At 37.7% G+C, this 27,365-nt stretch overlaps 1 protein-coding gene across 5 annotated transcripts in view; it reads left to right on the forward strand.

Moving 5' to 3' along the window:
• LOC115218760 (protein neuralized) overlaps positions 1 to 27,365 on the forward strand; it is a 466,873-nt gene that overhangs the window by 340,578 nt on the left and 98,930 nt on the right. For all 5 annotated transcript variants that reach the window (XM_029788680.2, XM_029788681.2, XM_029788683.2 and 2 more), the window contains one exon: positions 1,251 to 1,745. In XM_029788680.2, coding sequence (XP_029644540.1) covers positions 1,251 to 1,745 — 495 coding nt within the window. The remainder of the gene's footprint in view (positions 1 to 1,250; positions 1,746 to 27,365) is intronic.

The raw sequence follows: 27,365 nt of genomic DNA on the forward strand, positions 1-27,365 counted from the left end.
ATAACATCAGTGGCATGGGGAGAGGTAGTTGGTATGCATGGATGACTGCTGGTCTTCTATAAACAACCTTAGCCAGACTTGTGCCTCAGAGGAGAACTTTCTGGGTGCAATCCCATGGTCATTCATAACCAAAGAGGGTCTTTGCCCTTTCTATATAATAGAATCATTAGCACACCAAACAAAATTCTTGGTGGCACTTCTTCCCATTTTACATTCTGAGTTTAAATTCCTCTGAGGTCAACTTTGCCTTTCATTATTTCTGAGTTGATAAAATAATTACCAGGTGAATGCTGGGGTCGATATAATCAACTGGTTCCATAGTTTGTTTTGGCTTGATTTCTACAGCTGGATGCCCTTCCTGATGCTAACCACTCCACAGTGTACTGCGCACTTTTTATGAGGCACCAGCACTAGTGTTTTTTTTATTATGTGGCACTAACCCACCTCAATGCTTTTTACATGCCACCTTCGTTTTAGGATCTCAATTTTGTTGTGGTGGACAGGTCTCTTTGAGTATAGCCATGTGCCATGTCTCGGTTCTGTCTCATCTCCTTCATAAGGCTCAGTGTTTTGAGATCAACCTTCACTACTTTGTCCCATATCCTCCTGGTCTCCCTCTTGCACAACTTCCATCTATATAACAATATGATATGGGCCATCTGTATAAATATGTGTGTGGCTATGTGGTAAGAAGCTTGCTTCCCAACCACATAGTTCTGGGTTCAATCCTACTGCGTGGAACCTTGGGCAAGTGTCTTTTACTATAGCTTCAGGCCAACCAAAGCCTTTTAAGTAGATTTGATAAATTGAAACTGAATGAAACCCATTCTATATATGTATGTACCTGTGTGTGTGTTTGTATCTGTATTCCCCCCCTCCCCCATAATTGCTTGACAACTGGTGTTAGTGGGTTTACATCCCCATAACCTAGCAATTTGACAAAAGGGACTAGTACAAGGCTTTACAACAAAGAATAAGTTCTGGGGTCTATTTGTTCGACTAAAACCCTTCGAGGCTGTGCTCCAAAATGGCTGCAGTCAAATGACTGAAACAAGTAAGAGAATAAAAGAATAAATATTGAACTTTAAAAAAAAAGGTACTTGGATTAATTTGTTCAAGGCAATACTCCAGCATGACAGGTAAAAGATAATAGGTTTCTCATAATCGATTGTTTTTCTTTTTCCAGGCAATACTTTCCATATACACTGATTTATTTTTCTCATATCTTTTTCTTTTTTTCTCTTTTTCAGTTAATAATGGCTCGTATAGTGATTACCCATTGACGTTCCACAAAGTGCATGGACAAAATGTCGTTTTAAACTATGACAGAACCAGAGCGTCCCGTGGAGACTCCTTTTGCAAAGGTATCTGTTTCAGCAACCGCCCAGTTGCTATCAATGAGCGTGTCTACATCCGATTTGTGGAGACTTGTGCCAGCTGGAGTGGCGTTTTACGTTTCGGATTTACAACCATTGACCCAGCGACTTTCAGCAATGCTGAACTCCCACGTTACGCATGTCCAGATCTTACCAGCATGTCGGGAAACTGGGCGAAGGCATTGGGTGAACGCTATGCAGAATGTACCAATCTTCTCTTTTTCTACATCACTCGAAATGGGGACGTGAGATATGGAGTGAATGGTGTGGAGAAAGGGGTGTTTTTCAGTGGTGTTTCTACGGCTGGCCCCCTTTGGGCCTTGTTGGATATTTATGGAAACACTGTTTCAGTAGAATTTGCAAACCCAGGTAAGATATTGATTTTTTTATCCTCGCTCTTTTTAATATATTATTGTTATTGAGTAAGAGAGCAACGCATGCCATCAAAGTGACACTGGAGTACAAATATATGAAATTCAATATACTCATCATGACCACCCATCTAATAAGGGTACACTAGGCACATGCATCACAACCATGTGTGTGTGACATGGTAATCTCATATCAAGATTAAACAGCACATGACCTTACAGGTGGGGGCCCAATTAGAATTTTCTTCAGCTCAAAGGTCCCTGAATAAAGGTTGTTTAAGGATGTTGAACAAAGCACCCATGTTTCCAGAGATGAATTATTCTAACCCCAAAGAATTCCTTTTGACACATGGCTGTGACATTCCCCCACTACTTCTGCTCATGATCAGAGATGCACATATCGTCAGCCATCAAGAGACATGCTCAACTGGTGAAGGTCAAGCAACTGACAAGCAAGTCTGTGCTATTGAGCAGAATATTTGCTGTAGCCCATCTTTTACACCAAGACATTATTATTGATATTGTTATTGTTGTTGTTGTTGTTGTTGTTATTGTTATTATTATTATTATTATTATTATTATTATTATTATTATTATTATTATTGTCTTATTTTTATCATGTGCTTTCACTGCACTACTGAGTGCAGCTCTGTGTGCTGTAGTTTGTTGTGATGTCCTTATTTTCACTGTATTGAAAGTGCTTTACATAGGTTGTGTGTACTGTATAGTAGTGCTATTTTCTCTATGTGCGTAGAAGTGCTGTTTTCTGTATGTTATGTAATCTTGTAAGTCCTGGTGTTTTGGTTATGTATTTGAATGATCTTTTTTATCATAGCTAATGCACCTACTATTATAGGAATTATTTCTGTTTTCATTATTATTATTATTTTGCCAAAATCATTTCTGTTTATTATTTATAACTGTTGGAAACATACTCTGGTACTTAGAATGTGTATGTGAGTGTAGATGTGTGCATATGAATAAAACACACATAAGTTGCAATGGAGTACTCTATTGTAGGTACTAGTCATTTACTAAGGTTTATTCTTTCCTTCTTCTTTCTCTTTCTGTTTGTCTGTGTCATTTTTTCTGGAAGAAATTGGCTGTGGTCAGACCCCCAGGTCTGATCATGTTCAACAAGGCAAAAACTATCCATGACATGCTGTATATCATAACACAACCCTTACAACTCTATCACGAGTTGAGGGCCCAAAGCAAGATATTCATGTATTTATGACACTGTTAATCTGTATATCATTGGCAGGAAGATGAATTGCTGCTGTCTCTAGCAATCAAGTGTCCACTCTTGACAAGACCAAGCAAGGTTAAAATCATGCAACCTGGTGGTTTCAGCAGGGATTTATCTCCCTGCTAACAATATAAACAAAATTGGATTTTACACCAGAAAGCCAATATGAGAGTTTCTCTTTCTTGGTAACTACTGCAGTATAGTTTGTTCTAACAGAACAGCCATGTTTAAGCAAGAATTAATATTACCTGTCTATATAATTATGTGTGGAGGCGCAATGGCCCAGTGGTTAGGGCAGCGGACTCACGGTCGTAGGATTGCGGTTTCGATTCCCAGACCAGGCGTTGTGAGTGTTTATTGAGCGAAAACACCTAAATCTCCACGAGGCTCCGGCAGTGGGTGGTGGTGATCCCTGCTGTACTCTTTCACCACAACTTTCTCTCACTCTTTCTTCTGTTGGCCTGCTCGCTTAGCCAGCGGGGTGGCATCATTGAAAGCTAAAACAATGTGAAGTGCATTGTGACCAGCGATGTGTAGCACCATCTGTTGACCTGGTTGGTCACATGATCACGTGATAGTTATGTAATGTATGTAACACAAGTAGGTTTGGAACTTACATAGACACTCATCCTGCTCTAAATCCTGCTATGGTAATATTAAGAGAAACACAGGGACACAGTATATAAAAGATATTAGATCTTAATTTTGTGTGGTTTAAAACCATTTTGCAGAAAAACAGTATTTATTACGTTATTGGTTGATTTGAACCTTGAATGTTAGTTTAATGTATCAGACACTCCCTCTGATTACTGCTGCAATCAATTTTCATCTCTCTGCTATTTATTGTGTTCTTAACACAGCAAGTCCTTAAGAAATATCACTTCCCTTCTTCTGATCACCTGATACAAGGCCACCTCCTCCAATACCCTACCATCACCACCAAAGGATCTTTGTCATGCAAGTTACTTAGTGACCCCATCAATACTGGTGTCATGTAAAAAGCATCTGGTCCACACGGCAAAGTAATTGGCATCTGGAAGAGCATCCAGCTGTAAGAACCATGCCAAAACAGATCTTGCCAGTGCTAGTGCCACATAAAAAGCACTCAGTCCACTCTGTGGGTTGGTTGGTGTTAGGAAGGGCATCCAGCCATAAGAACCCTGCCAAAATTGACACTGAATCTTGGTGCAGTCTTCTGCCTAGCCAGCTCCTGTCAAATCATCCAACCCATGCCAGCATGGAAAACAGACATTAAATGATGATGATGACAAACACCGTTGGAACTGTCTAATCAACAGCTTGTATACATTATGTATGTTGCATTGGAGGTTATTTTTCATTGAAGTTTTTCATCCTTTAGAATCAAAATGGTTAGGCAGATAAAACAGTGATCCATGGGTCATGAGTTACATATTAACTGCTAGTATTTTGTTGTGTCTCTGGGCAAAACAAATTTTATTTTTCTGTGTACCTCAATCCATCTATGAACACCCTGTCATCATATAAGGGAGAAGTTGTTCTGCTGTGACGCACACAACTGCAACTATCATATTTGCATTCGAATCTGCTGGAACGCATTAAGAATAAATATGCTAATATCATTTTTCAGCTCATCTAGCTGCTGGGAATAGACACTGCAGCTTCTAAGAAGATTACCTGTGATAGACTAATGTCCTCCTCATCATCATCATTATCGTTTAATGTCCGCTTTCCATGCTAGCATGGGTTGGACGGTTCAACTGGGGTCTGGGAAGCCCGAAGGCTGCATCAGGCCAGTCAGATCTGGCAGTGTTTCTACAGCTGGATGCCCTTCCTAACGCCAACCACTCCGAGAGTGTAGTGGGTGATTTTATGTGCCACCGACACAGGTGCCAGACGAGGCTGGCGAACGGCCACACTCGGATGGTGTTTTTTACGTGCCACCGGCATGGATGCCAGTCAATGCGGTACTGGCTACGGCCACATTCGGATGGTTTTCGTATGTGCTACCGGCACTGGTACCACAAAGCTACAAATTCCATTCATCGAGTTTGCTTTTGATTTTGTCCATTTTTTTGTCCTCTACACAACAAACTGCCTCTGGCATCTTTTTAATGCTGCAGAATCTGGAAAAAAAAGTACCAATTCAGTGGATCATGCACTTTCATGAGAAAATTATTAAAAGTTTTATAGGTCAAAGCATGCCCAAGTGGTTAAGAAGCTTGCTTTGCAGCCACAAGGTTCCAGGTTCAGTCCCATTATGTGACAACTTGGGGACTTCTTCTACAGCCTCAGGCCAACCAGTGCCTTGTGAGGGAATTTGTAGACAGAAGCTGTAGAAGCCCATCAAACACACATGCGCGCGCACACACACACACACACACACATATACACACACACACACACATACGCACACAACTGGATGTCAGCATAAAGCTGAAGATCAGTGAAAAAGAGGATACTTATGCTGAACTATTAAAAAATCTGCAGTTACTCTATCCAGATTACAAGTCTGGGTTTACACCTGTAATTATTGGGGCACTGGGATATGTAGCACACTGTCTAAATGCCAATCTTGAGAAATTAGGCTTCTCAAAACCAGAAAGGAGAAAGCTAACTTGAAGACTACAGATCCAAGCCACCACTAGAACTGTAAAAATCTGTAAAATTTTCCAGTTTATCGTTTAAGTATATATGGGCATGTCTAGACATGCAATTATATACATGAGAAGATATACATAAACTAAAACATACAAATCTGCACATATACATACATACATACAAAAATACTCTGTTGTTGATGTTGAAATACCAATGAAGGAGCCTTGATCTAGATTAGAAACTCGATTGGCAAGAAATCTTGAAATAAAACTGAATAATGACATAAATACATGACAGCTGTCCACTTGTGACCAAGGAAGACCATCACTGACCATTTCCTGTGCATGAGGTTATTGCACCTGTGGTCAGCTTCACTCAAGTTCATGCCCGTGGTTTCCATGCTTACCACAGTACCCTTCTACTCAACCAGACATCAGAAAGTCACTTCACTGCCGATTACACCACTTAAAATTTTAGGTCCTGTAAGGTTTGCACAACATCTTACAGACCCTCTCCACCCTAATGACATGATCCAGTGAACAGCCAAGGCAAGATACCTTGTGTCAATATGGGTTGCAAGCTCAGGAATGTGAGAGTACCATGAGCTCAAGCACAAGCAGAAGATCCCCAAAATGTTCAGTATCATTCCCTGTATATTTGGTTTTATGTCAGAATGATTTTCTCCTAGAGACATGCTATAACAAAAACTGAGGAGTGCCTCAGACACCAACCCAGAATTTCTGAAGGTCCATGCTATTGCTAGATAGTTGTTGAACCTACACTAGGTTCATCTGTCCTTTTGATGGGCCTTGTTTTTAGTCCTGCTGAGTTTCTAGCAACCCTTCTCATCAGGTAAACCTAATGCAGGTGCTAGTTTAGTCACCAACAACCTGACCATGCAACAGGTTGTACTGGATCTCATGTAACCAGTAGTACTCATGAGAGACATGGCAAGTGACCTGACACGTAATTACACATATATACATATAGGCACATGTACATTGTGGTAAGTAGGTGCAGGAGTGGCTGTGTGATAAGTAGCTTGCTTACCAACCACATGGTTCTGGGTTCAGTTCCACTGCATGGCATCTTAAGCAAATGTCTTCTACTATAGCCTCAGGCCTACCAAAGCCTTGTGAGTGGGTTTGGTAGAGGGAAACTGAAAGAAACCCGTTGTATATATGTATGTGTTTATCCTCCCCGACATCGCTTGACAACCGATGCTGGTGTATTTACGTCCCTGTAACTTAACGGTTCGGCAAAAGAGACCAATAGAATAAGTACTAGACTTACAAAGAATAAGTCCTGGGGTCGATTTCTTTGACTAAAGGCGGTGCTCCAGCATGGCTGCAGTCAGATGACTGAAACAAGTAAAAGAGTATGTGTGTCTTTGTGTATGCATCTCCATCACCACTTTGGCAACTAGTGTTGGTTTATTTACATTCCTGTAACTTAGTGGTTTCAGGAAAGGGATCAGTAGATTAGGTACCAGATTTTAAGAAAAGTAGTAGTGGTCTAGATTTGTTCAGCTAGACCAGATAAGGTGGTGCTCCAGCATGGCCGCAGTCCAATGACTGAAACAAGTATAAGAAAAAATATTCATTATAGAACTCTGAGTAGTGATATTAAATTACTCTATATGTACAAGATGTATTCATTCATCATTTTAGTAATTTTTTCTGTATGAGTATTAGTTTTCAGATTGTCCAGTGATATTCATATCAGTGATTGTAAGTGTTACTAAGAAGTTTACTCCACAATTTTGTGGTTCTGGGTTCAACCTTGCACCATAACCTTTGGTCAAACTAAGCTTCAGGAGTGCCCATTTTAACCTGTAAAGGTCATTCTCTTGTAAGCTTTTGGACCAGGTCTCCAATGTAAGGAAAACCCAGTATCTTGAGTTGTGTTACTGCTCATTACAGTGAGCCCTGCATTGTGGCTTATACTCACCACTTTCCTCTCCAAGTCTCAGTCCCTGCAAAAAAACCATGGACAATGCCCTTCCTCCACTGATTAAAGAAAAACAAAAGTATGAAAAAACAGCTTTTGACAACATTCATAATGGATAGATTACACATTTCAAATGTTGTGTCTAAATTTTGTTGGCCATAGCAATATCATTATTATTATTATTATTATTATTATTATTATTAAGGCAGCAAGCTCGCAGAATCATTAGCACAATGGGTGAAATGCTTAGCAGTATTTTGTCTGCCACTTCATTCTGAGTTCAAATTCCGCCAAGGTCAACTTTGCATTTCATCCTTTCGGGGTTGATGTAATCAACTGGTCTCCTCACCCTAAAATTTCAAAACCTTGTGACCTCAGTAGAAAGGATTATTATTATTATTATTATTATTATTAAGTTGGTGAGCTAGCAGCATTTCACCCTTCCCTATGTTCTGAGTTCAAATTCTGCCAAGGTCAACTTTGCCTTTCATCTTTCAGGGTCGATAAAATAAGTAGCAGTTGAACACTTTGGTCAATGTAATCAACTCATGCCCTCCCACCAAAATTGCTCCCCTTGTGGCAAAATTTGTAACTATTATTATTATTAAGGTAGTGAGCTGGCAGAATTATCAGCATGCTGTCAAATTGCTTAAAGGCATTGCATCTATCTTTGTTCTGAGTTCAAATTCCACCAAGGTCAACTTTGCCTTTCATCCTTTTCAGGTTGATTAAATAAGTATCAGTTATGCACTGGGGGTCGATGTAATCGACTAACCCCCTACCACCAAATTTCAGGCCTTGTGCCTATAGTAGAAAGGATTATTATTATTATTATTATCATTATTATTATTATTATTATTATATTATTATTATTATTATTATTTACTTTTAATCTGCATATTTGTTGCAATCACTTGCCAAGACTCACCCAGTGTCTTAGTATTAGTTAAGATGTTGCACAGTATCTAATATCATGATGTTGATTCATGATATTGTGTCTACCGCAGGTTTGTACTATCTGTCAAGTCATCTCAGACAGTTCATTATGCAATATGCATGCAGTTCCAAGTAATGCTGATTTTTGCAATATGCCTAGATTGTAGGGTATTTCTAAAGTTTTCAGATGTTTTTTCACACTGGGTGGTATTGAACCCAATGATCTGATGACAATAGGGATGACCTTTATGTTTGACTCTCGTAGCTGCCACATTTTGGCAATCTCAATTCTCAGGTCTCCATATTTATCAATCTTTTCTCTTTCTTTCATGATAGTATGTTGATCTCCTGGCACAACCACGTCAATTATTAGGCACTCTTGTTTGTCCCTCCTAAAGGTTACTATATCCTGTCAAAGTCCCAGAGGATTTTTGCCTTCCCTTTTTTGTCTTTTACTTTTCCCAGTGTATGTTGTTACCAAGCACCTGTTACCTCATATCCATATTTCTGGCATAGTAGCCAGTGAAGGTTTTGGGCTACCTTGTTGAGTCTGCACTTGTATTCTTTCTGTGCAAGACTTTCATAAGCACTAACAATGTGAGTCATGCTTTCGACCCTCCTCCCACACATCTAGCAGAGGTTCATTGCACTTGTGTGGTATATATCCCTTTTCATTGAGTTGGTATTCAATGCCTGGTCCTGAGCAGCAATGATTAGGCTTTCAGTATTCTTTTTTAGGTCACCCTTGCTGAGCCACCTCCTTGACACTTCCTGGTCTTTTAAGTTGTTAATTTCACTGTGGAACTGACCATGTAATTCCATGTGGAGTAGGGTTTCTTCTCTCTTGTTGGCTGTTCGTGATTAGTATTCACGAGCACTCTCAAGTCCAATTTTGGTAAACCCTTCTGCATTAGCAGCATACTGTAGCTGGTCTCGTTTGCTGTTTACCAAATGTTTTGCCATGTTTCTTCTTTCACTGTCAATGCACTCCTGTACGCTAATCAGTCAAAGTTTAAATGAGATATTGTAGGATCAAGTATGACAATAGTCACTGTTGTGTGTTTCTTGGAGTTAGTTATGCTGTATTCTCATTGTCATCACCACTAATGACAATGGTGTAATAGACACTGCTCTGCTACCTTCCATTAGTGGCTAAAATGTGTTAAATATAGAGCCAACGTCTTTTTCAGAAAAAGCTTGCTGAAGATGAAATTTTTTATTAGATTTGGTTCCACCAGAAGTCTTAGATGGTCAGATTTTTTTGGGGGGTGGGGGGTTATGATATCAGTAATATTTGAGCAAATCACATTTGATTTACTTAGTTGGGTTTTTTTTTTATGTTTTCGTTTGTTTTGTTTTTTTATTCATCAGATACAGTGATCTGCGTTTGATTTGTATGTTTTGACATTGCCAAATATTCCTGCTACATATCCTTAACACCAAGAACATAATGCAATGCATTATTACACAGTTTAGACTAAGCTATACTGTTCCAAATACAAAGTATGAGGCTCAGTGCCACACAACACTTATAAGACCATTGGCATTTTGAAATGTTCCACTAATCTGTTGGCTACTATTTTAGACTATGCTGTATTACGTAATCTAACATATTTTCCTTATACCATTTTACATAAGAATACCAAGTAAATGTGTGTTTTCTATCAATAATCTCTGTAATTTCTGGGTCATACTCTTCAACTCTAAAAGGAAGAAGAAAGAAAGATAGAAAAAGCAGAACAGTTCATTTATTCAACTCTTGTTTACAAGTTGTTTTTCCAACACGCATTTAACATTCTAAACTAAATACATGTTACTTATGTTTTCAATTAATTTAAATATAATTAATTAGAAAGTTATGTACACCATTTAAAGAAAATAATAATAATAAAAAAGAACTTCCTGTGTAGCTCTGAGAGTGGAATGCCTTATAATATGGTATGTAGAATTCAGGGAGCTTTGTTGTAGATTCAGATAGCTGTTATTTTAAACTACTTTTTTCATTCATTCATATTTTCTGTTATCCATTCAGCTTCTTCAAGTTAACTAGAAAGCAAAAAGTGGAAATCTGTTATTGTTGAACACAATACACCTTTTATTAATATATTTATAAACAAAATAAAATTCTTATCTCAAAGAGAATGTTAAAATATATGCATTAATTAGACTACACTGAGGAACAAATTAAGAAAAGCTTTTTGGAGCTTCAGATGTTAGACCCAATTCTAGGTATATTTATGTCAGTGAATAAGAAAGTGAGCTTCATTTTTTTCTAGCAGCTCTAGTTTTTGAGATAATGCACTTATCATTAAACGCAACAAATATGGATCAATCCTGACAAGTCACTCAACTAAGAACTGAGCAGCAGGAAATAGTCATCCTGGTCACAATTACCAGTGACTAATGTGTGGATCTTAAGATGGTGAACTTTCTCCTGGGTCACCAGAGTGGATACACCAAGCTTCCCTGCTCTAGCTGTTTCTGGAATAGTAGATCTAAGGATGAACACTGAGTGGAGGGCTTTGCTGATACAATTACAAATGGGGTATGTAGCTAATACCCATCCGTCCATTTTTTTTTTCACCCCCTATTCCTGGCAGGGTCATGGGGTAGAACCCTCAAGCACCTTCTCCATAGGGTCCTATCAGAAGCAACTGTCATTAGATTTTCCAGCTGGATTCCCAAGCATGACCAACTGAGATTATGGATAATATCCAACCACCTAATCGTTAGTCTACCCCTAGATCTCCTACCAGTTGATTCAGCTTGAAGAATCTGTCTTGCAATTCTTTCCTGCAATATTTCATCATATGGCTGTAGTATAAGAACCATAACCTCTCAATGTGGAGAAATAGCAAATGAGAAACCAATGGCCTCTTAAGAGAATACATAGTCATTGGAGAAAAGAATGTAATTTCAGAACCCTTGGTTGATGGAGATAAGATCATTTTGCTACCACTTCAAATTGAATTGGGTTTAATGAAATAGTTCATTAAAGCTTTGAACGAAGGCAGGGATTGCTTTGACTACATATGCAGAAAATTTCCAGTGCTGAGCTGAAGACAGGTATTTTTGATGAGCCACAAGCAAGGGAACTCATGAAAGATCCACACTTCCAAGATTCAATGAGCAATGCTGAGGCACATGCATGGTCTTCATTCACTCTGGTTGTAAGAAATTCTCTTGGAAATCATAAAGGAAATAACTACTCTGAACTAGTGGAGAATATTCTCTTTTCTTTCTGTCAACTTTGCTGTAATATAAGAATTAGAGTGCTTTACTTCCAAAGCCACTGGGATCATTTCTTAACCTTGGTAACCTAAGTGATGAGCAGTGTGAACAACTCTACAAAAATTTAACAACTATAGAAGAAAGATACCGGGGATAGTGGGATACCCATATGATGGTGGATTACTGCTGGACCATTCAACAGGATTGTTATGGGGGCAGCTCATTACAAAAAACCTCTGAAATGCCACTTTCATGAGATGTAAATGAACATTATATTAATTATTTTCTATGCTTGTTTCACTATTAACCAATTTTATAGATGTAGTTTAATCGTAAATAACCATATTCTTGTATGAAACATTTTTTAAATTTTATTTTATCCAAGCGGTAACAATAATGATTTGTAGTCATCAATCTTTGTGCTTGATTGATAGGCTGCATAGTAATTAGAGGCATAACAATTACAAATGGGGTATGTAGCTAATACCCATCCATCCATTTTTTCACCCCTATTCCTGGTAGGGTCATGGGTGTAGAGCCATAAGAAGCAACTGTCATTAGACTTTCCAGCAAGATTCCAAGGAACTGATGGAGAATAAACTGAAGGTATATTTAGAATCAGTATCCAAAAGTTACCTCAAAATAAGTTTAATATCTTGGGTACCAAGTTCTGTGTTCCCCCCATCACATCATTTGTGTTTCTACTTACCCCATATGTCAATCTGCATAATCTCCACTCGCCTTTGAGTGCCATCTTGAATGCATGCATACATGTACACACACACACAATATATATACATATCAGTTAAGAGAAATTTTCAGGTGTAATATATACCGGTCAAAATTCAGATATATTTATAATAATAATAATGAAATTATTGTATACAGTGCTCAGGTGTACCACAACTTGTCAGAAAGTGTGTATAGAGTATATGCAGTAATGTACAAATGTCTGGAAAGTGAACAGTGTATGAGTCAGATATATGCTTGCGTGTGTATGGAGGGGGGAAAATCAGGTGTAGTGTTGGCGAATCTCAGAAAGCATGGAAGTTTTGAAGGATGCAGTGCTCCGACAACTAACTACTGATGCCGGCAGTTATGAGCCTAATGAATACATATTAATTTAGAAATGACTCATCTCAGAAGTACAAACATTGGATGTGTTTGCAATTTCATATATGTATGTATGTGTTATGTATATGAATATAATCATTAAGAGTTGAGTGAACTCAGACTATAATAAATTCAGACACATGTCGAGTGGCTGTTGTGCTATCATTTCACATAATAATTGTCACAACCCTCATCAATATCAATCAATATGATTGTCTTTATGATCATCATCATGATCAACAATATTGTTATCAATGGAATGTGGACTTCACAAGCCACTGTGCTAACAAACACTCTAGGCAAGAATATATTGAGGCCAGCCCTTATATCTATTTCTTTATTACCCACAAGGGGCTAAACACAGAGGGAACAAACAAGGACAGACATAGGTATTAAGTCGATTACATCGACGCCAGTTCGTAACTGGTACTTAATTTATCGACCCCGAAAGGATGAAAGGCAAAGTTGACCCCGGCGGAATTTGAACTCACAACGTAACGCAGACGAAATACCGCTAAGCATTTCGCCCGGCGTGCTAACGTTTCTGCCAGCTCGCCGGTCCAATAATGGTGATCTGCCCTCAACCTTTCCATTGTTTCAATGACAAGACATTAAGACAAAATAATATCTGAATGTGAAATAATAGACTGATAATTGAATTTTTGTCTTGACGGAATCACATCCATATTGAATTAATTATTCATGTTTTCTGTTATTCAGTTTTTTTCAGGTAAACTAGAAACTAGAAAATTTATTATTGCTTAACAGAATTCAGTTTTTATTAGTATGTTTTGTAAGAAAAATAAATATTAAAATATGTTAGGTGTTAGGAAGGGCATCCAGCCATAGAAACCATGCCAAATCAGACTGGAACCTGGTGCAGCTCTCTGCATGCTAGCGTGGAAAGCTGACATTAAATGATGATGATAATGCATTAATTAAGCTGTTAATCATATCATCTGGCACCTGTGCCAGTGGAACATGAACAAAACATTCGAGCAAGGTCATTGCCAGTGCCGCTGGACTGACTCCTGTGCATGTGGTACGTAAAAAACACCATTTGAGCATGGCCATTGCCAGTACCGCCAGACTGGCCCTCGTGCCGGTGACATGTAAAAGCACCCACTACACTTTCAGAAAGGTATCCAGCTGTAGAAACTCTGCCAGATCAGATTGGAGCCTGGTACAGCCATCTGGTTCACCAGTCCTCAGTCAAATCGTCCAACCCATGCTAGCATGGAAAGCGGACGTTAAACGATGATGACGATGATGATGATGATAATGATGATGATGATGACGACGCCGACGCCGTCATCATCATCATCATCATCATCGTTTAACGTCCGCTTTCCATGCTAGCATGGGTTGGACGATTTGACTGAGGACTGGTGAACCAGATGGCTGCACCAGGCTCCAATCCGATGACGACGACGATGTGTATAAGCATTAATTTATGTGTATGTGTAGTCAGACTTGAACTTTCAAAGATTTATTGCAACAGCTTCAATGTACTTATTATCCACAAGTTCAGAATATAATTAAGTCAGGCACATGACTAGTAAATGTTGTTATAACACCATTTCACATAATTGTCACAATACTCATCAATATCAATTGATGGCAAGCTGAGAGAATTATTAACATGCCAGGCACAATGGTTAGTAGCATTTTGTCCATCTTTACATTCTGAGTACAAATGCCATCAAGGTCAACTTTGCCTTTCATCCTTTCAGGGTTGATAATATAAGTACCAGTTGATTACTGGAGTTGATGTAATCGATTTACCCCCATCCTCAGAATCACTGGCCTTGTGCCAAAATTTGGAATGAACAGCATTGTCTTTATAAGGATCATCATTGGAATTGTCATTGTTTTGTTGTCAATGGGATGTGGACTTCACAAGCCACTATGCAAGCAACCTCTCTCTAAAGAGTAACTGACTGAGGTCAAATGCTTATGATACCCATGATGTGTATAATACATATATCCTGGAAAATAACTTTCCAAATATAAGACAGATCACATATTACTAATGAAAACAATTTTAAAATTAACAATTTTGTAAGGATTTAACTATAAGACACCCTTCTTCTCACCTTTTTTGTAAGAACACCTTTTGAAATAATACTTTTTATTCAAGTCAGAAAGGGTTTTTTTTCCCTACTTTTCTTGTTCTTTCCCATCTTGCAAATTATCTAAGCACCCAGTAAGAGTACTAACTGTAGAGAAATTGGTATTAGGAAGGGCCTCCAGCCATAGAAACCATGCTGAAGTTAATGTGGAGCATGATGCAGCCATGTGGTTCATCAGATGCTGTCAAACCATCCAACCCATACCAGCCTGGAAAATGAACATTAAATGATTATGCAATTTCTCTAATATTCATTCACTTGCCAATGTAGACCACAACAGCTTTCTTTGGATTTTACTGTTTAATAATTGACAAGTTTAGGGAAATTCTTAAGACCTTCATAGGTCGTTTTTGCCTTGGTTTTTGGTCTGAACAGAGAGTAAGGAGTGTACTATCGATGAGACCTGATTTAATCAAGAACTTTTGTATATTACCTGCCAATCTCATTAGACACCTTATTTAGAGGAACACTAATATCCACTTACAATTAAGCAAAACTATCTTTAACTCTTAGCATTTAAATTGGCCATATCCAGCCCAAATATTCTACCTGTTTCATGTTGAAACTGGCCAGATTCACCCTCACACACCTACTCTATAATGTCATTCTAAAAATAAACAATTACATCTTCAAAACATTATAAAAATAATAATAATGAAATTATTGTATACAGTGCTCAGGTGCACCACAACTTGTCAGAAAGTGCGTATTATATGGTTAACTTTAAAAAGTGTGGATAAATAAGCATTGTATTTGATAAATTAATCTGAATGTTAGAGTTTAATCTATTCCTATAATAAAGGGATTGCTGTTTAGTCTCAGGTCAGCTTTGATCAAGCAGTTCTGAGATTAAAGACATTCTAACGAAGACCATCCCATCTTACAGAAGTCTTGTAGATTGTTTGTTTAGGTACTATGTAGATTTTTGTATAGTCTCCCACATACATTCCAAAACATTTTATCAACTCCAATGGGATGAAAAGCAAAATTGATCCTGATAACATTTTAAACTAGGAACTGTGAGACATTGCTTAGTTTATTCATTTGTTTTATATCCATTTTACCATGCTAGTATAAGTTGGACTGAGACTTATTTTGAGGCAGTATTTTTATGACCAGATGCCATTCCTTTTCTTAATTGCTACCGGTTTTCCAAGTAGGCAATATAATTTTATTCCACTGGCATTCAAAAGCATACAGATGCAAGACATTGTTTACAGAGAATGTAAAGTTAAAATGGATGTTAAACGAAATGATGAGGATGATTATGATGATGGCGGTTGTGATGATGATCATGATGATGATGATGGAGGTGATGATGACGATGATGATGATCATCATCATCATCATCATCATGGAGGTAGTGGTGGCGATGATGATTATGATGATCATGATGATGGAGGTGATGATGATCATAATCATGATGGAGGTGGTGATGATGATGATGATGATGGAGGTGGTGATAGTGATGATGATGATGTTGTGAATATAACATCACCATATTCTGCAAAGGCATGGAATATCGACACACACATGCACACTTGTACAATGGGCTTCCATACATTTCTGTTTAACAATTCTACTCCCAAGGACATTGTCATTAGTAGAAGACACTGGTCCAAAGTGCCAAGTAGTGTAACAGAACCCCCTAAAAAATATGAAACATGGTTATGAAGCAAACTTTGCATCCTTGCAGCCATATCTGTACATCTACTCCAGTGGTTCTTAACCAGGGTCCATATAACCCTTGGGAGCCCATATAAGATTTTGTTATATAAAATTTATGGATAAGGACAGTTGCATAAAGAAGTGCCAAGCTCTAACTGTGGAGGGTACATGTGGAAGGGGTAGACTCAGGAAGACGTGGGACAAAGTGGTGAGAAAGGATCTTTGGATGCTGGGCTTCACTGAGGAAATGACAGAGGACAGAGAGATATGACGATTTGCTGTACTTAAGACACATCAGCCTAAGTAAAATCCCTGTCTTACACACATACAGGCTTGTTCTTCCAGGTGCCAGTGCCACTTAAAAAGCACCTGTGCTGGTATTGCGTTAACACACCTGTGCTGGTGCTGCATAAATGCACCCGTGCCAGTGTTGCATATAATGCACCCAGCACACCCTGTTGAGTGGTTGGCATTAGGAAGGGCATCCAGCCATAGAAACCATGCCACAACAGGCAATTGGAATCTTGACACCGCCTTGCTAGCCACCTCCATGTCAAACTATCCAACCCATGCCAGCATGGAAAGCAGACATTAAGCGATGATGATGATGTACAATAAACTCTCTCTTTTGCTCTCTTTACTTGTTTCAGTCATTTGACTGCGGCCATGCTGGAGCACTGCCTTTAGGTCAAGCAAATCGACCCCAGGACTTATTCTTTGTAAGCCTAGTACTTATTCTATCGGTCTCTTTTGCCAAACCGCTAAGTTACGGGGACGTAAACACACCACCATTGGTTGTCAAGCAATGTTAGGGGGACAAACACAGACACACAAACATCTACACACACATACATACATACATACATACATATATATATATATATATAATATATATATATATATATATATATATATATATATATATACGATGGGCTTCTTTCAGTTTCCATCTACCAATTCCACTCACAAGGCTTTGGTCTGCCCAAGGCTATAGTAGAAGACACTTGCCCAAGGTGCCATGCAGTGGGGATGAACCCGGAACTACGTGGTTGGTAAGCAAGCTACTTACCACACAGCCACTCCTGCACCTATTGGTCACATTTCTACAATATTATTGCATATTATACACAAGGTTTAGGTTTTTCAGAGGTACAGCCCCCTAAAAATCCCCTGCGTATTATACTCAAGGGCAGACTGTACTTGAGGATTTACAGTATGTACGAGGTAACTGTTAATTTTTAGAATGGCATTGTTGGTTTGGTGTGAGAGACCAGATCTGATGAGTTTGAACACAGAACAGGTAGAATAATTTGACTGGATATGGCTGGTTTAAATGCTAAAGGGTTAAATTTTATGGAAGACTCAACTTTTGCATATAGAACAGGAATTTTTTTTTTTATGTGCATCTTATATGCTATCAAATGGATTGATTATCTCTAACTGATGTCCTTTATATTAAACTAGCAGTATCGCCCGGCGTTGCTCGGGTTTGTAAGGGAAATAACTATATAAGCATTTTTAGAGAGTTATAGCCAAAAAATAGCAAAAAAATGCATTAAAAATGGAAAAAAAATTATGGTAAATTTTTTTTTAAATCGTTGACTCATCGTAGACATTTTTAGAGAGTTACTTCCCTTATATAATAGCGAAAAAATGCATTAAAATGGAAAAAATGATGGTAATTTTTTTTTTAAATCGTAGACTCATCGTAGACGCGCGCTAATACCCAGAAGGGCTCAATATGAATAACGACTATAAGATACTGCACCGCAAAATGTGGGAGTAGTTAGGAATCTAAATCGTAGGAGACAGACACACAACTTCTCCTTTATATATAAAGATAATACAAGACGCCATATTGCCCAAGTCACCACGGAAAAGATTATGGCACAAAATATGAAAATCTTTGTCTCATCCTCCTTATTTGCCTGACCTTGCTACATCTGACTGTCATCTTTTCGGGTCATTCCAACATTATTTTGAGGAAAACAGTTTATTAATCGCGAAGAGGTTAGAAATTATATTGAACTAGCAGTATCGCCCGGCGTTGCTCGGGTTTGTAAGGGAAATAACTATATAAGCATTTTTAGAGAGTTACTTCCCTTATAGATGCCAATTCGGGCTTTCTTAGCCATTTCTGTTTTGGTGTCTTCAAGCCATGAAGTCGTTGTTCTAAAAGAACGCTGGTCTTCTTGACAACGCTTTACGATGTTGATTTCCTTACACTCCCTTCCCCACAGCTTCTCGAGGGAGGGAAGAAGGGGGAGAAGCAAACAGGTGCATGTGTGATCATGGACGCCAACTCCGCCGCCATCGACACACAAAAAATTATGCATTAAAATTGAATAAAAAATGATGTTAAATTATTTTTAAAATCGTAGACTCATTGTAGACGCGCGCTAATACTCAGACGGGTTCGATATGAATCACAACTATAAGATACCCGAATTTGGTTAAACTGCACTGCAAAATGTGGGAGTAGTTAGGAATCTAAATCAAAGGGGACAGACACTCACACAACTACAGTTTTATATATATAGATGTTTCAAAGTTGTATGCTTACCACTAATTTTGCAACATTAAAAAAAAAATAAAACGTTATGGAGCATTGTCCTGTCTGAGTAGAAAATGTCTTTTAACTTTTATTTGTTTCGGTCATTACACTGAGAATTTTTCAGTTGAATGAATTGACCCCAATACTTATTTTTTCTTAACTCTGGTACTTAATCTGTCAGTCTCTTTTGCTGAACTGCTAAGTTATAGGGACATATACACACCAACACCAGTTGTCAAGCAGTGGTTGGAGACAATCACAGACACAGAGACATCAACAGTCATACACAGACACGGAGACATACACATATATGTATGTATACATACACACACACACAACAGACTTCTTTCCACTCACAAGGCTTTGGTCAGCCCAAGGTTCAAGTAGAAGAAACTTGCCCAAAGTGCCATGCAATGGAACTGAACTTGGAATCATGGTTTGGAAGCAAACTTCTTACCACACAGTCATGCCTATGCTTCTGACTTTTTGATATGATTTTTTGTTTTTCTAATCTTGTAAAGCCTTTGTGAGAACTTGAACTCCCTCAGTGTTGCAAAGTAATGAAATGCTCACCTGTTACAGACATACAAAACCCTTGCCAACTCGTGAACAGAATTTCTATCGCCCCCTTGAAGTACAATTTTTCATTGCTAAATGGCATCTTCCACTGCGTGTCTGGTACCTTTAAGAAGATCAAGGGGTTGAAATAATAGTAGGTTATGAATTATAAACATTACATAATTGACTAAATAATATACCTATTTCTTTACTACCCATAAGGGGCTAAACACAGAGGACAAACAAGGACAGACAAACAGATTAAGTCGGTTATATCGACCCCAGTGCGTAACTGGTACTTATTTAATCGACCCCAAAAGGATGAAAGGTAAAGTCGACCTTGGCAGAATTTGAACTCAGAACGTAGTGGCAGACGAAATACCGCTAAGCATTTCGTCCGGCATGCTAATGTTTCTGCCAGCTCGCCACCATAAATTGACTAAATAATATACCATTAATTTAAGGTGACAAGCTGGCGGAATTGTTAGCAGGCTAGGCAAATTTCTTAGTAGCATTTGGTTTGGCTTTACGTTCTGAGTTCAAATTCTGCTGAGGTCGACTTTACCTTTCATCCTTTCAGGGCCAATAAAATAAGTACTAGCCAAGAACTGGGATCAGTGTAATTGATTTACCCATTTCCCCAAAATTGCTGGCCTTGTGTCAAAATCTGAAACCAATATAACATATTAATTCAACTACAGCTGCTATGTTGTACCTTTAAACCAGATACATTACTTCCTTGTACTTAATGTATATAAAGAGACACAACTGTTGCTTTACAGTCAATGAGTTAGTCATAGAAAGGGTATTATGGTGTAACCTTGTTACAGAGAACAGGTGATATGGTCTAAAATCCCAGTATCACAAATGATATAATGCAACTGAGTTTTCCATCCCTGTACCTTTCCATTCACTAATTGTGTTTCTGTGGCTAACCTCTCAGCTTCTAACTTAGCTTTTAATCTATTGTACAAGTAGTTTCCCCTTGATTGATTTGAGAAAGTGAACTGTTTTCTTCCGTTAGAATCGTTTGTAACAATATACTTTTCTATCTTGCCCTGTGTGGCTAATAAAGAAACATATCTTCCCTTTCTACAAATATTTTGAGAGTGGGTGCTTAGGGGCATTTTTTCCCATAATCACATTCTTTGTACCCTTTTTGTTTTTTTTAATCCTTATGTTTAGTTCTGTATTTCTGTCTGTATTATAATACAAACATTAATAGTGTAGGAGTGGCTGTGGAAAGTAGCTTGCTTACGAACCATATGGTTCCGGGTTCAGTCCCACTGTGTGGCACCTTGGGCAAGTGTTTTCTACTATAGCCTCGGGCCGACCAAAGCCTTGTGAGTGGATTTGGTAGACGGAAACTGAAAGAAGCCCATCGTATATATATGTGTGTGTGTGTGTGTAAATGTTTTTATGTGTCTGTGTTTGTCCCCTCCCCCAACATCGCTTGACAACCGATGCTGGTGTGTTTACGTCCCCATAACTTAGCAGTTCAGCAAAGGAGCCCGATAGAATAAGTACTAGGCTTACAAAGAATAAGTCCTGGGGTCAATTTGCTCGACTAAAGGTTGTGCTCCAGCATGGCCGCAGTCAAATGACTGAAACAAGTAAAAGAGTAAAAGAGAGTACTTGCAAATCCTTTATAAATGTACGTTCTATAAACCAAAACTGCCTTAGTAAGCAAATGTGAAGACTTAAATCAGAATAAAAGTGGATAGCTTGTATATAATTTATATGTTGGCTGAGGAAGGCACCGTATTATCATCATATCTGCCTTGACATGTAAATGTCTTAAATTTCAGCAATTGAGATTCTCCAACGTATCTTTAATTTCTGGCTAAACAAAATCACTTATGATTTTGGGGAAAGAACAAGCATCACAACAACCTCTTGTCTATAAAAACTGAGACTCTTTTTATTATTATTATTATTATTATTATTATTATTATTATTATTATTATTATTATTAAATCCTTATTTAGAAGCACACAATATCCTTTGATCCTTTACAGCGACAGATCACAAGTTTTTTTTTTTCATCATATGATATCTCTAATCTATTTTCATTATCTCATTGTTCCGAGCTAGCTTTGATGATTCTAGTTTTGATATTAAGTATCAGTTTAATCAATATTAAGTATCAGTTTAATCAAGCACACGTTATTATCATCATCATTGTTGTTGTTATTATTATTATGTCAGTGAGTTGACAGAATCATTAGTGCACTGGACTAAATGCTTAGCGGTGTTTTACCCATCGCTACGTTCTGAGTCCAAATTCCACCAAGGTCGACTTTGCCTTTCATCCTCTCAAGGTCGATGAAATAAGTAAGGGTTGAGTACTGGAGCCAATGTAATCGACTTACCCCTTCCCCAAAATTGCTGGCCTTGTGCCAAATTTTAATACCATTATTATTATTATTTTTCTATGTTTGACTTTTGCTTTATGTTTGTACAAGTTGGTTCCAAGCCTCACCCAGAGACCTCAAGAGACAACAGGTTGGAAGTTCACGTTGTTGTTATGCCTAGTGTGCCATATATTTGGGGGGGGGGTCCCTTTTATTATTATTGTTATTATTATTATTATTATTAATCAACTCCCAATAATTAGTATAATAATAGGTCAACTATATTGTGGATGAGTTAATCAACTTACTCCTTCCACACATTGTATAGTCTTGTATCTTTATTGTCAATTTATTCAACCAACAAAATCATTAGCCTTGTTCCTGAGTTAAAAATAATTATGATTATGATGGAAAGGAAGAGCATCATCAGTGTTCTTGTTGATTAGCCCCAGATAAAAGATATTTATCTATCTAATGTATGGATCTATCTAGTGATATATATATATATATATATATATATATACTCTTTACTCTTTTACTTGTTTCAGTCATTTGACTGCGGCCATGCTGGAGCACCACCTTTAATCGAGCAACTCGACCCCGGGACTTATTCTTTGTAAGCCCAGTACTTATTCTATCAGTCTCTTTTGCCGAGCCGCTAAGTGACGGGGACATAAAGACACCAGCATCGGTTGTCAAGCAATGCTAGGGGGACAAACACAAACATACACGCACACACACATATACATATATATACATATATACGACGGGCTTCTTTCAGTTTCCCTCTACCAAATCCACTCACAAGGCTTTGGTCGGCCCGAGGCTATAGTAGAAGACACTTGCCCAAGGTGCCACGCAGTGGGACTGAACCCAGTACCATATGGTTGGTAAACAAGCTACTTACCACACAGCCACTCCTGCGCCTATATATATATATATATATATATATAATATATATATATATATATATATATATTAATCATAATAAAATGACAATAAAAGAATGAGACTTCAATATAATAAAAATAGAGGAATTTATATATATATATATATATATCAGTGGGCTAAAGTGAAGGCATTTGAAAGAAAAGATACACCTAAATATAATTTGTAGAACTTTATACATGCTGGATTTCGGTTGAGCGTTCTGAATCTAGTTCTGGAAATTGTGTTTTGTAACTGACAGACTATGCTGATGATCTTGCAGATGTTTGCATGTCCATATATGTAAATATTTACAAGTGAAACCAATGGTACATAGGTAATCGTTTTTTATTTCGTATATTTTCATTTATCTTGCATTTTTTTTACATTTTGGTTTCTTGCTGAGATTTTTTATCTTGGGAACACATTCTTCATGGTTATGGCGATTTGACGTCTGTGTTTAGCATATAGGCTGTCCATTTTTAGTGTCCTCTAAATTTTGTATGTAACACAATTTTTATCTTCAGATATTACATGTTTTTTTACATCATATATCATATATTAGCACTTTCATCCATTCTAGTGGAGTTTTCAATTTGAAAACTCCACTAGAATGGAAAGAAACGTTAATATATGATGTAAAAAAACGTGTAATATACAAATAAATATCTGTAAATATAAAACCATCCGAATTTCTGAGTACCTCATTTCTTCTAATATAAAATACCTGTACATCATCTCCAAACTTTCTAATATATATATATACTCACACAGTTGTGGATATGTGATAAGAAGCTTGCTTCCCAGTCACATGATTCTGGGTTCAGTCCCACCGCATGGCACCTTAAGCAAGTCTCTTCTACTATAGCCTCAGGCCAACCAAAGCCTTGTGAGTAGCTTTGGTAGGCAGAAACTGAAAAAAAACCATTATATACATACATGTTTCCATAACCTAGCAGTTCAACAAAAGAGATGAATAAAATAAGTACTAGGCTTAAAGAAAAGTACTGCAGTGGATTCATTTGACTGGAAAAGTTCAAGTTGTTTCCCCAGCACAACCACAGTCTAATGACTGAAACAAAACATAAAACATACAAAGAATGAATGGTAATGTGTATGTGTACATATATGTGTGTGTGTGTGTATACATATGTGTGTGTGTGTGTATATCTCTATATATAAAGCTTAAGTTGTCTGTGTATGGCAGGTTTGGTAGCCTTCAACTAACACGATCTCCTCCAAGACCCTGTGGTGCAAGTTGACCAAAATTGAGAGTACGATAGAAGAACGCTTGCTCTTCCTTCCGTAGAAGAAAAAATTCAAATCGAACCATGTTAACACCAAAAATTATTTACATCAAAAAGGTGCTTTTTTTCTATGAAAATCCCTATTTTTTACGATTTTTTAACTACTGTGTCACCATTTTTCGGTGTATTTCAACCAGAAAAATGTTCACTTCAAGAGAATAACAAGCTACATAATGCAAAATTTTTACTTTTCAAAAATTCCAATTCTAAAGGGTCGAAACAAACCAGAGCAATGCCGGGCAATACTGTTAGAATATATAAATTAAATAATAAGGTAGAAATTGATGTTAATCAATTAAAACCTGTGGCTTAGCATATTTAAAAATCTGAAGATTAAAAATTGTGTTACATACAATAGACGTCAAATCGCCATTACCACGAACAATGTGTAGAATCTTGTGTCTTTATTGTCAATCTATTCAAATAACCCCTTCCCCCACAAAATCATTAGCCTGTTTATATACGTAGATATTAACAAGTGAAACCAATTGGTATGTAGGTAATCGTTTTTATTTCGTATGTTTTCATTTGTCTTACTCATTTTCACATTTTGGCGTTTTTGCTGAGATTGTTTTTTCCTTGAGAACACATTCTTCATGGTAATGGCAATTTGACGTCTATGTTTAGCATGTAGGGTGTCCACTTTAGTGGTCATTCCTCTTAATTTTGTATACATCTATATATATAAAGCTGAAGTTGTCTGTGTGTGGCAGGTTTGGTAGCCTTCAACTAACACTATATCATCCGAGACCCTGCGGCGCAAGTTGACCAAAATTGAGAGTATGATAGAAGAACGCTTGCTCTTCCTTCCATAGAAGATAAAATTCAAATTGAACCATGTTAAGACCAAACATTATTTACACCAAAAAGGTGCTTTTTTTCTATGAAAATCCCTATTTCTTACGATTTTTTTACTGCTGTGTCACAATTTTTCGGTGTATTTCAACCAGAAAAATGTTAACTTAAAGAGAATAACAAGCTACATAATGCAAAATTTTTACTTTTCAACAATCCCAATTCTAAAGGGACAAAACAAACCCGAGCAATGCTGGGTGATACTGCTAGTATATATATATATAGAATATAACACACACAGACATATATATACACCGTTTACTCACATATTAAGGGTAACCATTCCATTAGTTCCTTTCCACTATTTGACAACACTGGTGTAAAACATATATCATGGCTGTCTAAATATAAACACTAAAGATATTAACCATAGATTAAATGGAATACTATGTGTACCTGATATGAGCCAGTAATAACATTTCTAGGTTGGTCAGCATCCTATTTATCTGGCCATGTTGAACCAAAACACTCACATACCAAATATCGGGATCAAATTTTGGCACAAGGCCAGTAATTTCAGGGAAGAAGATAAGTCAATTGCATAGACACCAGTGTTTAACTGGACCCCAAAAGGATGAAATCAGAGTCATCTTCGGCAGGATTTGAACTTAAAACGTAAAGGCAGGAGAAATGCTACTGAGCATTTTTTCCAGTGCAGTAGTGATTCTGCCAGCTTGCTGCTTTTTTTCTCACACACCAAATATTGGCTTCAAATTTTGGTACAAGGCCAACAAGTTCAGGGAAAGGAATGGGTCATTTACATTGACCCTAATGTTGAACTGGTACTTACTTATTTTATTGACGCTGAAATGTTGAAAGACAAAGTCGACCTCGGTGGAATTTGAACTCAGAACATAAAGACAGACGAAATGACACCAAGCATTTTGCCCAGCATGCTAATGATTCTTATTTCTTTATTGCCCACAAGGGGCTAAACATAGAGGGGACAGACAAAGGGTTTAAGTCGATTACATCGACCCCAGTGTGCAACTGGTACTTAATTTATCGGCCCCAAAAGGATGAAAGACAGAGTCAACCTCGGCAGAATTTGAACTCAGAATGTAACGGCAGACGAAATACCTATTTCTTTACTACCCACAAGGGGCCAAACACAGAGGGGACAAACAAGGACAGACAGACGAATTAAGTCGATTATATCGACCCCAGTGCATAACTGGCACTTAATTTATCGACCCCGAAAGTATCAAAGTCGACCTCTGCGGAATTTGAACTCAGAACGTAGCGACAGACAAAACGCCTATTTCTTTACTAGCCACAAGGGGCTAAATATAGAGAGGACAAACAAGGACAGACAAACGGATTAAGTCGATTACATCGACTCCAGTGCGTAACTGGTACTTAATTTATCGACCCCGAAAGGATGAAAGGCAAAGTGGACCTCGGCGGAATTTGAACTCGGAACGTAAAGACAGACGAAATACCGCTAAGCATTTTGCCCAGCGTGCTAATGATTCTGCCAGCTCGCCGCCTTCAGTGATGTAAACACATTCACACACCAAATATCAACTTTTAGTTACGTTCATTCTGAAATTTGGATATAAATTTGCCAGTTAAATATTTTTGTATTTGTTTTGGTACGAAATAGTGTGTCGCATCACCTATTGTTGTATCCTGAGAGAGTCATTTTACCAATGCTAAATACAAACCCGTGCTGTCGTTCAGTTTGGCATTTCCGATGTAAGGGAGGTAACTTCGATGAATTATTCGGTTTAGTAAATGAATGTTACAAACAGTAGCTTCCACTTACCCCATGACACGTATATGACAGATATGGTTGTAGCTGTTTAATGGCAATGACTATCATTTTCTTCTTTCTCCTTTGCTTCTTCTTCTTCTAATTATTATTATTATTATTATTATTATTATTCCTCCTCCTCCTCCTCCTCCTCCTCCTTCTCCTTCTCCTTCTTCTTCTTCTTCTTCTTCTTCAAGGCAGCAAGCTAGCAGAATCGTTAGCATGTTGGACAAAATGCTTTGCAGTATTTCATCCGTCCTTACATTCTAAGTTCAAATTCTGCTGGGGCCATCTTTGCCTTTTATCGTTTCGGGGTCGATAAATTAAGTACAAATGGAACACTGAAGTCGATGTAATTGGCTAGTCTCCTCCCCCAAAATATCAGGCCTTGTGTCTACAGCAAAAAGGATTATTATTATTCCAACTCTTCTTCTCCCCCTCCTCCTCA

The sequence above is a fragment of the Octopus sinensis genome, linkage group LG14 (assembly GCF_006345805.1).
Source record: "Octopus sinensis linkage group LG14, ASM634580v1, whole genome shotgun sequence".
Taxonomy (NCBI): Eukaryota; Metazoa; Mollusca; class Cephalopoda; order Octopoda; family Octopodidae; genus Octopus; species Octopus sinensis.